The sequence below is a fragment of the Panicum virgatum genome, chromosome 2N (assembly GCF_016808335.1).
Source record: "Panicum virgatum strain AP13 chromosome 2N, P.virgatum_v5, whole genome shotgun sequence".
In the NCBI taxonomy this organism is placed as follows: Eukaryota; Viridiplantae; Streptophyta; class Magnoliopsida; order Poales; family Poaceae; genus Panicum; species Panicum virgatum.
Window position 1 is genome coordinate 21,866,789 of NC_053146.1, and position 15,426 is coordinate 21,882,214.

The 15,426-nt window shown below is 47.5% G+C and overlaps 2 protein-coding genes and 1 long non-coding RNA gene across 3 annotated transcripts; all 3 read left to right on the forward strand.

The window, feature by feature from the left end:
* Nucleotides 1–1,925: 1,925 nt before the first annotated feature.
* LOC120660058 lies at nt 1,926–4,623 on the forward strand. Its single transcript, XR_005669330.1, has 4 exons — nt 1,926–2,068; nt 2,168–2,311; nt 3,992–4,180; nt 4,266–4,623. It is a non-coding gene; the product is annotated as an uncharacterized LOC120660058 (long non-coding RNA).
* Nucleotides 4,624–4,625: 2 nt separating this feature from the next.
* On the forward strand, nt 4,626–6,668 carry LOC120660057 (probable serine/threonine-protein kinase PBL23). Its single transcript, XM_039938395.1, has 2 exons — nt 4,626–5,279; nt 5,381–6,668. Exons 1-2 carry the CDS (start codon nt 5,048–5,050, stop codon nt 6,418–6,420), a joined length of 1,272 nt encoding a protein of 423 aa, XP_039794329.1. The 5' UTR covers nt 4,626–5,047; the 3' UTR covers nt 6,421–6,668.
* A 4,034-nt stretch (nt 6,669–10,702) lies between these two features.
* LOC120660060 (mavicyanin-like) lies at nt 10,703–11,632 on the forward strand. Its single transcript, XM_039938396.1, has one exon. The coding sequence runs from the start codon at nt 10,840–10,842 to the stop codon at nt 11,359–11,361; it is 522 nt and encodes a 173-aa protein (XP_039794330.1). The 5' UTR covers nt 10,703–10,839; the 3' UTR covers nt 11,362–11,632.
* Nucleotides 11,633–15,426: the final 3,794 nt, after the last annotated feature.

Here is a 15,426-nt window from a genome sequence, read left to right on the forward strand (position 1 = left end):
TCAAAGGCAGTTGTATCCTGTGCCGTCAGTATTGGATCGGGTCGAACGCCATGACCACAGGTAACAATTCATATACTATTTTCAGTGACTATGCATTGTATAGTTAACTAATCATATTTGACTAAATTGTTTTCAATATTTAGTTTATCGAGGACTGGGCAACCCTTCTCCAACATGTGGGTGACAAGGGTGCAGCCTTGGGTCGATGGCTGGGACCAGGCAGAGGAGAACGTGGCGCTTGCGACCCCTGCACACACGGAGGCTTCGTACAGGGCGTACCTGAGCTGGTACCAGCCTCAGACTCGTTGCCGCTTGATATATGCTGACATGCAACCACAGCCGCATGTTGCGACAGCACAGGATGGCTACGCTCGACATAGGGATGAGGCATTAGCTGGGGCGGTGAGTCAAAGTTATCGTCGCTTTTTAAATACTTTGGATTACAGTGTTAATGTCTTTCTTTTTCTTGCTTGCAGTTTGAAATGTGCGGGTTGATGGACATAGATGCCAGTGCGAATTTGATGAGGATTCGAGCGGGATCTATGATGGATAGGAATGAGCAAGAGTCGGCCTAGACCTGAGTTTCACAAAAAGCTCATTCCATGCTTGAAGCTTTTGGTAGCCGGACATCGTACGATGACTCGTACGGTTCGTCTAAGCCTCGACCTCGTTTCCTTGTGGTCCCACACAGTAGCAATCTTCCCAAGCACCTTATTGGTCCCAGCAGTATTATCCAGGTACGTGAGGATACTTACTAACTTCCTACTTTAAAGCCAACAATTAATTTTCAGTCCATACAGGTGATGCACACCCATCTTACCAACCTCACGGAGGGACTCAATTTAGTACCATGGCACCAGCTGCAGGGATGTCATTTCAACCAACACAGGCACCACCACGACCTTTCGGTAGACATATAGTCAATATCTTAATTTCAATTAATTGTGGTATGAAGTCTAATTTCTTTTGTATTTACATATAGGATCACAACAGTTATATGATGCTGGACCTTCTTCGTATTACCCTACGGCGACAACAGAAAGAACGCAAGGTAAATACCTAATTTGTAGCCCGAATTTATCATGTGCTTCTTATTTCTATGAATATTTTAAATAATTTGAACGGTTTACAAGATCGCACCACCAGCTTTCTGATATGGGTCATTCTTCGTATCCACCACCACCAGGTACGTATGATGAATATGTACCCAAATATATGACTTATAAGACAATAATTAAGATATCTTAATTACTACTGTATAGGGCCCACACAGGATACCTTTGAGGCGAACTTCGAAGATTGGAGTCGGTTATTTTCTACACCTAACTAGCAGGCCGATTCTACCTTCCAGACACCTATGGCCACCGGACGTCCAAGTAGAGACGTAGAGCCTCCAGAGCGGCACACATACTCTACAGACCACGTCCACGCTCAGCGTAAAAGAGGTCGACATGGCCGGGGTGGCCGGGTTGGTTAGGAGGTGCTTCTAGCTGTTTCCGTATTTTTGTTATGGACATGTCGTCATGTTATACTTTATTTCGTTCTCATGTATCACCTATTTCGTTCTTATTTGCGTATGTGTATGAATTGCTAACTTATACTTTTCATATTCGTATACTTTACTAATGTTTTTTATTTGTATCCAAAATATCTAAAACCATATTTAATGGCGCATTCTGCGGGGAGGGGGAGCCTGCCGCCCCCCTGCCGGGCGGCAGGCCCCCTGCCGCCCAATGGAGTGGCGGCAGGGGGCTTGCCGCCCGACAGGGGGCGGCAGGCTCCCGCCAAGGGCCTCCGCCCAAATAAACTTTTTTTATTTACATATAAGGGCCTCGGGCGGTAGGAGTATAAAACTATAAATTGTGAAATTGAAAATATATTTTTGTAAAAAATATTTTTCAAAAATATAAAAATAAAAAAGACGCCAATTTGCTGGCCTTCATTCTCTTTCCTCTTCTCCTCCGTCGCCGGAGAAAAGTCAAATGTCGAGGGCGGCGGCGGCGAGAAAGGTCACCGGAATCGCTCAGTTGCGCGCTCCACCGGCCTCGACCGGTGGTCTTCTCTACCGGTAGGCATTCATCTAAAGCCTTCCCTTCCAAATCCCAAGCCAAGCCCGAACTGACCCGAGATCTCTCCCATCTTCTCTTCTGTGCCACGCCAACCTTAGTTTCAGCTCCTATGGAGGCGGCTCCAGCGGAAGCCGATCGAGGTCACTGCCTCGGAGGGTCTTGTCGATCGGGGCCATCAGCCTGGCTGGGGGCCTCGTGCTCAGCGCCGTCAACGACCTCGCCATCTTCCATGGATGCACATCGTCAGCTTCCTTTCTCCCTGTTCTTTTTTTTTTGGCTTCCTCCATTCAAAACAAATCCCATACCAATCTGGGACCGAGCCTTAGCTCGGTTGGTGCGCTCTCCGGGTGCGGAAGCCACCGGTCGCTGGTTCGAGCGCTGCTCGTCCCGGATTTCCCACCGGGAACGGTAGGTTCCCTATTAAATTCTGTTGCCTCTCACGCGTGGAGCCACAAAAGGATTGCGACGCGCCCGTCGCCTACGGAGCCTTGGATGGATCCGGTGATCTCACAAAGGACGCGATTTGATCTGAGTGTAGTTGTAGGTTTGTTTGTGTACGTGTGGTGTGCGTGTGTAGGGTTGGTGTGAGTTGTACATGAACAGATACTACAGCTGTACCCAGATGAGAGGCTCAAAAAAAAATCCCATACCAATCTACTCTTGTGCTCCCAATATTTTAGTAGTCACGGGAGAGAATTGAATTTGCTTATGCGAGCAACTGCGAGTGCCAAACATCAGTAGCTTTGGTCTTTACTCAAGAGCATCAAAATGGCATGGGGTGGGCACGGCAAAGTTGGGACAATTTCCCCAATAGTGAATTAGTGAGCATTTCCCCAATACTCATTGGATCATGTATAATTTAGTTATAGATTTATTTAAATTTAACCAGCATAAACATAAATAAATTTATAACAAAGGTATACATGATCCAATGAGAATGAAGTTTTTAGTAGAGTTCAAGCATACAATAGTTAGCCCACCATAAAAATTTCACTATAATTGGACAATGGAAATTGCAGATATGAATTATTTCCATTAATTACAAAAAATATAGATCTAAATCTACAACAAAAAATTTGTGCTAAAGTATACCATATTATATATTCACTATGTAAATATACTCATGTAGAGTCCAACAAAATTTGATTTTCAATTTTTGGATTTTTCTGTGATTTGTTATGATTTTTCAAATATTCAACGGAAATAAATAATAAAGAAAAAGACAAAACCACCCTAAAAACACATTGTGGGCGTTATTTGACCGGTTTTGGAAAGTTCAGTGGTAGAATAACCGCTTTTGTAGTTTGGGAGTTAAGTAGTCTAGGTCCAATAGTTGAGGGGGTTATATAGACTTCTTCCTTACAATTAAGACTGAACTCTATGTTATGTATAAAATCAGATGCTCACTGTTGAATGCCAATGTATTTAAAATTGACGTGCAACACTCAATGTGAGTTGTGGCTTGATCTTGGACAGCCACGATGGGGCTCCTATTATCTGGTTGCACGGTAATTTGTTATTTTTGTAAGTGGTGCTCGGTTTCATGAATGCAAACAGGAATGATTGGGTTAAGTCCTCACACACATATGATGTGGTTGGTCTATTTGGTCTCTGTTGCTTTCCTCGCACCAAATAGATTACATAGCTGTGCGCCTGCCAACTGAATTCCATCCATCTTATTTTTTCCCCTTTAATCTTATTGTTTTACGGACATCGGCTTTGTTCATCAGCCATCGTACTTTCTGTTACCCTAATATTTTCTAGATGCTTATGAACATGGTTTTCTATATATTATATTTGACCTGGTGCCGCCATGCAATGGTAGAAATGTACATGGATGTGACATTGCATTTTTGTGTGCTTTTCTCAATGATAATTGATAAAACTAATAAAGGAGAACTTACAAGTTTGAATTCTTTCAGTAAGGCAATTGAAGAAGGCTGCTGACAACCAAAAGGTTGTCGAGGCAATTGGGGTACCTCTAGTCAGGGGACCGTGGTATGAAGCATCTCTTGAGGTCGGCCACCAACGCAAGTCTGTTTCATGCACATTCCCTGTATCTGGGCCACACGGGTCAGGCTTTTTCCAAATTGAGGCAACCCGAAATGAAGGTTGGTGTTCAATTCTATCATTGCTGTGCCTGATTAGTTGTGCGTCTGATACAACGCGATGATGGAGTCTGTTTGTGTTACACAGAGGACGGTCTGCTTTCCTTTCTGCGGCATCATGACTGGGAGATCCTTACCTTGGAGGCTCATCTGCATGTACCTTCAGATGATGAGCAGCAGAAGACGCTGGTGAAGGTGAATCTTGAAAATAATGGTGGTGGGCAATGTGATGATCCTGAGAGTGGGAATTAGGTTGCCATATTCTCATATCAGCACCCTGATAGTGCTTCTTTTCCAAGGTCTGGTCAATCTATCTGGTTGGTATCTACTGAATTTGATAGAGGGCTGACAATATGTTTTCTGAAGATGGATTCATCCAAGATAGTATGTATATTAACTGAAATGACCCAAAGAGAAGAGAAGCAGTTGTTTTTGTTCCAAAATTAGCAGCAACCTGCAAGCACACAACCATGCACGCGGCCATATGCTATTTGTGGGCAGCCATTAGTTATATTGGTCCGCTTTTGGCGGCCAGGGTGCTGGCAACAAGACAACTGGATTATTCACTTTCTAGGTGACCTGTTCTTGATTCGTTTGTTGCTGCTGTTTCTTCCGGGTCCAAGCCCTCCCTCCAATCGGATCATCGCTGCCTGCGATCGCCCCTCACCTTGCCGGCCGGTGGAGCGCACGGCTCGCCACTGCATTGGCATTGCACCCAGCATCGGGGTGTCGCTGCTCTTGACAATCCCATCCGATTGGATTGCATTGGACTGAAGAATGCTTGGGCAAATTCGATTCGAATTTGCTCAAGCATTCGTCTCGATTCCTGGCCGGTAGCTGACCAGTCGGGAATCGGCCGAGGCGACGGCGATGGGCATCTTGTGTTGCTTCCAGTCCCACGCCGGTGGCGGGGGCGGCCACCATGGTCAGGCTGTTCCTCCCTCATCGGCGGCTTCTTCGTCCTCTGCCACCTCGTCGAGCGGAAACAAGGATCGTCCTCTTCCCGAGCGGCGGCCCGGCGAGGACCGGAGCAGCAGGAACAACAACAGCGTTGATTACAGCAACCTCGTCGCCCTCGTCAACGAGATCGTCGGCGACTCAGGTATCGATCACCTCCCAAAGATGGGCAATATATAATAAATGGATGTCGATCGATGATTGGAATGGCAACGATGTGAGATTGTGAATCTGTGATGCATGCAGTGAGCTACCGCCACAAGCGCGTGGCCGAGGAGATCCTCAAGATGGGCAAGGCCGGCAAGGTGACGGCGCGCACCTTCACGTACGCGGAGCTGTCCGAGGCCACCGGCGGGTTCCGGCCGGAGTCGCTGCTGGGCGAGGGCGGCTTCGGCCCCGTGTACCGTGGGCGGCTGCCCCCCAAGGCGACGGGCCCGGAGGTGGCCGTCAAGCAGCTGGACCGCAACGGCATGCAGGGCACGCGCGAGTTCCTGGTGGAGGCGCTGATGCTGAGCCTGCTCAAGCACCCCCACCTGGTGACGCTGCTGGGCTTCTGCACCGACGCCGACCACCGCATGCTCGTCTACGAGTACATGCCGCTGGGGTCCCTGGAGGACCACCTGCTGGACCTGCCGCCGGGGCGCGCGCCGCTGGAGTGGGCCACGCGCATGCGCGTCGCGCAGGGCGCCGCGCGGGGGCTCGAGTACCTGCACGACACCGCGCGGCCGCCCGTGATCTACCGCGACTTCAAGGCCTCCAACATCCTCCTCGACACCGGCTTCCGCGCGCGCCTCTCCGACTTCGGGCTCGCCAAGGTCGGGCCCTCCGGCGAGAAGACCCACGTCTCCACGCGCGTCATGGGCACCTACGGCTACTGCGCGCCCGAGTACGCGCTCACCGGCAAGCTCACCACCATGTCCGACGTCTACAGCTTCGGCGTCGTCTTCCTCGAGATCATCACCGGCCGCCGCGCCATCGACACGACCAGGCCGCCGGACCAGCACAACCTCGTGCTCTGGGCGGGGCCGCGCTTCAAGAACAAGCGCCGGTTCGCCGAGATGGCCGACCCGATGCTCCAGGGCGACTACCCCACCAAGGGCCTCCACCAGGCGCTCGCCATCGCTGCCATGTGCCTCCAGGAGGACGCCACCATGCGCCCTGCCATCAGCGACGTCGTCACCGCGCTCGATTACCTCACGGTCGCAGGCGGAGGCGCCGCCGATGACGAGCAGGGTCCGGATCCCGATGAGCAGCAGCAGCAAACCGACGACGACGCGCAAGCGTAACATATATATGTCCGATGGAAATTCGAAGGGAATTCCGAGGCGTGAATTGCATATAAACGATCATTGTATGCATGCATATGTGATTATGTGTACGTAAATTCGTACATATACTGTGTTGTTGCATGTGTATATCCCATCGATCGATCGATATGATGAAAGGACTTTCACGACAAAATTGTAACGCCGGCTTATAGTTCTATGATGACAACTGATATATATTCTTTTCGGAAAAATACATGATAGTGGTGTACACTCTCTGTCCCATAAAGACTGTTCGTTTAGAAAAAATTTAGACATACTACCTGTTGTAGAAAATGGTCATATTACCCCTAATTAATTATAGCACTTGTAATTAAAGACCGTGATGTTTATTTGATTTCCTAGATCATCAATAAATGCAAATGCATTGGAACTAGAAAAGTAAACATTTGATTGGCTCCATGCCCTTCTCAATGCAATTTTTTCTTGGTATTTGATATTATTTTAATTAGATGAACTTTACTACTCCCTCCATACTCGAAAAGAATGTCGTTTTGTACAAGGTTTGAGTCAAACATTGGTAACATAAATCATGAATAATTTTTAAGTTGTTGAGTTTCAAAATACAAAAATCATATGAATAAATTTATCTTGAAAAATATTTTTATAAAAATATAAATATATCACTTTGTGATAAATATGTTTATAAAAATAAGAAGTCAAAGTTAAGCTTTGGAGACCGTGTCGCTGTCCAAAACGACATTCTTTTCAATTATGGAGGGACTATAATCTAAAGGAATAGTCTTTGTGGAACAAAATTTAAAGGCTAAACAAACAGTCTTTTTGGGACAGGAGTATGGCTCAATGATTGTATCCAATCAGACATTATCTATTATGGCCGTAGTTCTAAACTCATTATGAAAAAAAAACTTGCTCCACCAGTTTGGTGGTTGGATTTTATCACTTGAATAAGGTCAAATTTGCATCTCTTGTACCCATGAAAAAAAAAGTATCATGGATCCGCTGCCCACTACTAAAAAATGATTTTTAGGAGCGCTCTCTTTTTCTTCTAAGAGCAACTCAAAAGATAACCTGCTCCTACAAAGAATCAGGACTACTGTCAGAGGCGGATTTGGGGCTAGGGCACCTAGGGCCATGGCTCTAGGCGTTGCCCAAAATCCCCTTATAGCCCACCTATGTTTTCCTAGCCTGATTTTGGTTCCTATATGAACTGACTCCAATTGGACAAGGGCCGAGCAACAACAAAAGGTACAAGCTAGCCTCACGAGTGGCCCAATACTGCACTCGTCGGCCTCTTGTGTGTGACCGGCCTCTGCACTTGCCAAATCCTGATCCAATACGCATCTATTTAATTGGAGACAGGCGGCGGCATTAATGCTGGGATTGGAGTCCTCCCCCGCCAGATGAGGCTGCAGGATGGAGCGCAGTCGTGCCTTGCCCCGGCAAGCCGGAGCTCGGGGTGTTCGGCGACTGGTGCAGTGAGGCCGCGCGGCCGAGCAGTGGCGCGGCGTCGCTGCAAGCTGCAGCCTTTTGCTGTTATGCAGGCGCTGGCGGCTGGTGCCCAGAGTAAAGCACACTATCCGAAAATGGCTCATTCGTCCCCGATCATTAGTACCGGTCATGTTTTAGTCCGGTACTAAAGTTGCCTCAACGCCACTTTAGTACCGGGTCCAAATTTCAAATCCCCCAGAACCAATTTAGTACCGGGCCAAGCCCTCGGCCGGTACTAAATGTCGCATTTTAGTATCATTCGGTGTTACCAACCAGTGCTAAAATGGCGCGGCCATTTAGTACCCTCCGGTAACACCGACCGGTACTAAAATGCGACATTTAGTACCGGGTGTGGGCTTGGCCCGATACTAAATGGTCCTCTAGGGGTTACTTCAAAAGAAATGTATCTCCCATATAGTCACAAGTGATGCATAGATGGAATGGTAAATGTGCGAGGCCGAAGGTCGTGAGTTCGATTCCCAAGGACCGCACGTGTGCAGGGGCCTCCTAGCTACTCAACACTTTTTTTCTTTAATTTTTGGACGCAAAACCGTTTAGTACCGGTCAGCCGCCCGGTACTAAAAGGGGTTGCTGACCGGTACTAATGCTTATGCTTGCTAGATTTTCTAGCCGTGGCGGTGAAATATGTATGTTTTTTTTACACGTGCAATAAAGCATGTAAGTTAGTCCATGTCCCAATTTTCTTGAACTCAACAACATAAAACATACACGCAAACTAGCTATAACGATGCTAGCTTGAGAGGCAGGTTCACGTACATGAGTTCATAATATGGAAGCAAAGCAGCCGAAATAAAATAAAAAGCAACAATGCAGTCAAATACTTCTATTTTTCAACGCTTGGAATTGAGATAAACTTAATCATGCATTTAGTGCCTTACTATCAATACGTGACCTGATGTGGATGGTTTAAGCTCTTACATGGGTGGCCCTAGGCTTGCGGATTCGCCAGCTCCGCCACTTGCTACTGTAACTTCCAAGCCATCCTAATAATGCATTTTCAGATGCCCGCCATAGGAGTGGGTGACGCCATTACCTACCCTTGGAAATGATGGTCATACTATGTCAAGTAAATCTAATTTCAATTATTTGTTATAGTATTTTTGCAGAGATCATTGGATTGCTTTTCTAGTACAACCAAAGTTTGGAAAGTTCTCGTATCGGACTACTTCTTGGGTTGGCCAAAGAGTATATACAAAGAATCCGTATTCATGCTCAAGATGTTAGCAAATTTCCTGTCATCTATATGTACACCATGATAATTCTTTGACAAAAAGACTATATATAAACTAACTTCTTATATTTAGTTTCTTTATTTTTAAAATAAGGCTTACAAGCATTACATTGCCAAAGGAGGAGCTCATAATCCCGAGAGAATAGAGAAATGGTTCTACGCACATACTTTCTGGGCCACAAGCAACCTGCAAGTTCTGTGTACGCCGCGTTACTCGGGGCAGTGGTGGCGGCGAGCATGGGCCCCGACTGTACGGCAGCAACAGCAGCATGTGGGGCCCCGAGCAGTATGTGGGGCCGCGGCGGCGCGACGCCCGAGCAGCGATGTCGAGCAGCACGTGGGCAAGTGCAGAGCAGGGCAACAATGACGTGAAGCACGGCGCGGCAATAGTATGCTTTTTTTTTTGTGACGGGAGTGTCACCGGCTCACCGCCCGAATCTACAACCGGCGGTGGTGGTTCCTTCCATCACCGCCGAGTAAATCCAATGCTCATAAAATAGGTTTTTTATGGCAATTTTGAACCGGCGGTAATGAGGTGCTAGTAGTGTGCGGCTCGCTTCGGATCGAGCTGCGTTCTGGGAGGTTTCGGGCGGCGGGCAGAGCAAGATCAGCGATGATGTTTTTAACTTTTTATGCGGCGCGCGTACTGTGGTCAGGAGAGAAAAATTAAAAACCATACAAAATAAAAATAAAAGGGGGGAAAGAGAGGACAACAGGAGGGAAGAAAAAAGTGAAACCGCGTTTCTGGAAGAGGTACTGTTGGCCGAGAAATATTTTCTGCATTTCAGACGTGAGTAATAGCTGCGTGCAGAAAAGTTTCACTAGTTTTCAGGCTTGAATGCCAACGCGAAAAAATTGTATGCAAGTCAAAAGCAGCCAGCAGCTAGCGCAGGGCCGCCATAGAGGCTTTCAGATCGAGACTTTTGGTCCATGCATCGAGGTTGCCTACAACGTGGCGATGGAAGAATTCGTCGACGGCCACAAAATGTCCCTGGTCCCCGACAGCGACTCGCGCGAATTGATTAAGCTGCAGATACGTGCACTCCCCGAGCACGGAACGAAGAAGACGCGCGATCGTTACAAGATCTGAGAAAGAACGAACTTTTGCACTAATAATAAACGATATAGCTAGCTCTCCGATGCATATATGCTGAATTACTGATCTGAATATATGACACATTCAACAGGATTAGCTAGCAGAGAGCCGCCGCGCCGCCGTCAGATTGGAATGCTTCTTCTTCGTGTTCACTTGTTGCACAACGAACACAACAACTTCTGTTGACGGGTGTGCACGCAGTGGTACGGTGGTCAGACGACCATGCGTAGAAAGGTCAGCCAGGTCAACAAACCCACACGCAGCCGACTGGCCTGGCCGCAGCAGGTACGCCGCCGCTGAAATGACGACGCGGTCGATCACGCGAACTGGTCATGGCTTTTACCAGTACGTAGCAGCAAATCCAACGTAAAGTAAGCTCTGACGTGGTCACGCGAACTGGTCGATCACATAGACGCTATATATGTATGCCCCCCGATCTCTCGGACCAATCCATCCATTCATTAAGTTTATAGCAAGCTCTGCAGCACGCTAGCTAGCTTGCTCTTCCACGAAGCTCGGCGATCTCTCTGCTTACCACCCCTTCCAGCAGCTAATAGCTACCTACCTGACTACTTGTGCCATGGCAACAAGATTTATCGCCGTTGCGGCCGTGATGGCAGCTGCCCTCGTCGGCATGGCGTCGGCGGCGGTCTACAACGTCGGCGAGCCGGCCGGGTCCTGGGACCTGCGGACCAACTACGGCGACTGGGCCGCCTCCAAGCGGTTCCACCCGGGCGACCAGATCGTCTTCAGGTACTCCCCGCAGGCGCACGACGTGGTGGAGGTGAGCAAGGCGGACTACGACTCCTGCTCCAACGCCAGGCCCGTCGCCACCCACACCTCCGGCAACGACGCCATCGCCCTGACCTCCACCGGCACGCGCTACTTCATCTGCGGCATCACCGGCCACTGCGATGGGGGCATGAAGCTCCAGGTCGACGTCGTGCCCGGCGCCACCTCCCTCGCCCCGGCCGGCGCTCCCGGCGCCAACGCCCCGGTCTCTCCCCAGACCCCTTCCACGCCCGCTTCCGCCGCTACCAAGGCCACCGCCACCGGCCTCGCTCTCGCCGGGTTCTTGCTCGCCGCCAGTCTCCTGGTCTAAGTAGTTGCTATTGTGCTGCAGCCAGCGCACATATATGCACATACATACTTACATTTACTTATCGTTGATTATTGTATTATTCTTTCGGATTTGGAGAGAGGTCACACATGATACATGTATGTACGTATATACAGAGATGAGAGATACATGTTAGTATATATGTACATCTACATACATATAGTATATATAGTTTTGGTAATAATTTTTTCTATACGCGCATGTAGTTACCCCAATCTTTGATACACCAACGTGGTATGCGTATGTCCACATACTTATTTATGTTTTTTGAGTTTGGTTACACTTATATAATATAATCTAATCTAATATAATATATAAAAGTTGAAAACAATTGAAAACGTTTTTTCATCCATATTGGATCCGCCATAGCTCTCACGCTGAATCCACCTGTCAGTATCGAGGAAGTTGGGAAGAAGGGTAGATCCATATAAATCATGAGTTAGGAGATGTTTCTGCCAATAATAGATTATTTTTCTCACTAATCCCTCGCTTACCCGTCGGCCAAACTCCACCTATTGTTTTTCGGACATCCCCGACCGAACTCCAGAGTCCACATGGATGTCACGGCACGCCGGCACCCCCTCGGGTGAGGCTAGTTTACGGTCGACCGTAGGAAAGGGTTCCTTATGGTCGATCTTCAGACAATTTTTTTTCCTTTTTGGTAAAGTTTTGTCGTTTTCTCATAAAAAAAGTTTAACAAAAATTGCAAGAAAAAAATAAGGGAGATGAAAAAATTTTCAAGAAAATTTTTGAAGAGATGGAGGAAAAATTAACGAGAAAAAATTGTGCAAAAATCAATTGGATAAAAATTACATAAAAAATTTGAGGTAGAAAAATTTTGTTCAGATTATAAAAAAGAACAAAACAAACTGTCGCCAGCCCGCTACTCGCTGCCACCGCCGTCGCCGGCCCGCCGCACCTCCCCACCCGGCCGCTTCCCAACGCCACCGCCGCCGCGCCGCAAGAGCTCCCCAGCGCCGCTCGCCTGGATCCGGGATCTAGAGAAGGGGGAAAGAGAAAAGGAGACAGAGGAGGAAGGTAACGGAGAACGGGTTCAACGCGGGGGGGGGGGGGGGTCTCGAGGCGGGGCGGGGCGGGGTGGGGTGGAGGGAGGGGATTCACGTGCGCGTGAGCCATATCGATCGTGACTTTTGTTGCGTACGGGCGATGGTAAATTCAACATTGGCCACCCCGTCCCACCTTGATCGTAACGCTGCCCCTCCGACCCCGATGACGCCATCTATGGCACTCCCGATGACACCATCCACGGCACTGCTGCCTCCCATTCGTGAGCGCCGCTCCCTCCTGGACCCTTGCGCAGTAGCACGGCGCACGGCGGCACTCGTTGGGCGCGCGCGAGGCAGCCGTAGGGGTAATAAGACCAAATATTATGGTGAGCTATGAGTAAACTAAATGTAGTAAGCTAAATGTTAAGATGGAGGAGAGAGAAGAGGAGAGATATGAGAAGTGAACTGTTAACTTACAACCAGCTTCGACATAAGAATCAAAAAAATTGTAAGATAGACAAGTAGATCATGTATTAATAGTTGAGAGCTAAATTACTATACAAATGAATTGAGAAATGAACTGCAAAAAATTTTGCGGCCAGCAGCAGACTAAATCATCAGTCTTACTCTACTGAGTCCCGTCGACAAGGCCTGCGCCACTCCCTTCCGTCCGCGCGTGGAGGCGATATGGCCCCGACGAACCTACCTCCCACGAGCCCGCTTCCCCGGACGCGTGGATGGAGCTTAGCCATGGAGAGGCCTACCCTGAGCTCAACCATGTAGGGGCTGCCGCTGCCCTGGATCTTCCCGGCCGGTGCTCGCCTACGGAGGGAACATTTGCTATTTGCATTTGGTGACTATGACGAGTTAGCGAGAAGGATATGAGCTCCGGCGTGGAGGACTCTCCACACGAGAGAAAGGAAGGATGGAGAATTCGAGTACCTGACACATAAAGAGAGGGTTTTAGTTGTCCTGAATCTTTTACCCTACGCGCGCTTACCCCAAAGGAGTTCTTCCCGGGTGAGTGTTCGTCGGATTGTCGCCGTTGTGCACAGCAACCGGTCTGACCGGTCCAGATAACTGGTCTGACCGCCCCACGCAGGAGGTGCTGCAAGGAGCTCCTCCTCGCGCCGCGCGACCTAGCGCGATCGTGTGTTGGCCCGTAAAAGACGTCAACACATATTGGCGACTCCGCTGGCGACAAAGGTGTTTCGGTTTTGCATAACCGAAATCAAGCCCTAGCAATATGGTGCAATCCGAAGACATACCTATGGCGATGACTTCTGAACTATGTCAGGAGATTCTTCGAGTACAGATCGACCTGAGTTTTTCATGCTGGATGGAGAACAAAGGATCGCCATCATACCACGATGTTCTAAGAAAGGTACAGTCTACAAGTATTTTATCCAATAGTGATCGTATCTATATCAAGTATTTGCTTGGTAAACCTGAACTAATTGATATAGTGGATAAAGTAAATCCAATTCCTATTATTCAAAAGTCGGCTATTGAAAAACCGGCTAATTATCCTTACAAAAATTTGCCTGATGTTGCTTGTCAAGATACAATTCGGCCATCCCAAGCCGAAATTGTTGAACCAAAATCCCCTAACAAGAGCACAAAGACTAAATCTAGCACTTCAATGCTTGGGGGGCAACAAAATAAAGTCAAAGATGCTGGTTGCATTGCAACCGGTCTGACCGGTTCCACGACCGGTCTAACCGGTTCATCTAGGATTTTGCAAAATAAATCAAAACTTAAGATGGTTAAGCCCAAAAAACCCGAGATTGGTGTTTGGAAAACCGTTGAATCCAAAGGCCGTCACAAGCATCAAAAGGAAAAGCCGAAACCATTTCTTGGAGATCTTCCGGCTAAATCCAAAAAACAAAATAATGATGCTAGTCGGTCAAAACATCCAAAACACATGAGATATACTCCAAGACAGCAATTCCATGATCGGAATCGGCAGCCGAATAATTTTCCTAATTCAATGCCGTTTTCATCATATAGGTCGTCTATACATATGCCATGCGGATCTTATTATAGCATGCCCTGTTTTTATCCGTCATGGTATTATAATTCATGTATGCCATCTCTTCCTACATATTTGTGCCCAAATTATATTACCTATAAGGAGCCAGCAATTAGTAAGCCATCACCTACAATTGATAGCCGTTTTGATCCTAAAAATCGGTTTGTGTAGAAAAAGAAACACAAGGTGATCAAGCAAGTTTATCGTGTCCAAGAAGATGGACGATTAAACAAAAATTCAGATTTGACACTAGATAAAGAGAAGCCGGTTGTTGAAGAGCAATCAGATAGCTCAATTAGTAAAATTGTCCCCAATGATGATCCTGATAATGTAGTCGAACAATGTTCAAGTTCGGTCGGGGGGCAAGATAAGAGCAACCATATCGGTTCTGACAGGACCGGTCTGATCGGTTCGTCAGACCGGTCTGAACTTGGGAAGTCTGGTGGTGCAAAAAATAGGATCAAGCCGACCTTTGAGGAGCTTCTGGATAAATACAAGAAGATATCTACGCAAAAACAAAGCAATCAATTGGAAGACAAATGAAGAAGGAGTTCTTTACCACCAAGATCAAGAAAGCATCAACGGTCATCGTATTGGTCTTCGTCATTCATCCCGTCGATGCACGTACCATGGTCTGCATATTCAGGTGTGTTTAATCCATGGTTTGATCATAATCCTTGGCCGCCATATTATGATTATCAGTTTTATACTTTACCAAGGAGCTATGATTTGTATAATCGACCGCATTGGCCGTCTCAAGATTTTTGTTATTGAACATGCTAAGAAATGTAAAGCCGAAATAGTTTGCTGATCGTAAGCTAGAAATTGTTACATGCTAGTTCTCTTAGTTTGGCTATTTTAGCATGTTTAAATATAATGTATGGTCGACGCATTGTTAATCGTCGCCCTTAGACAATTTTGGTTCAGAGAAGTGTTCTTTGGCCCGCAAGCTTTGCCAAAGAACAGGGGGTATATGTTGACGACCAAAATTGGCAGCAACTTGAACAG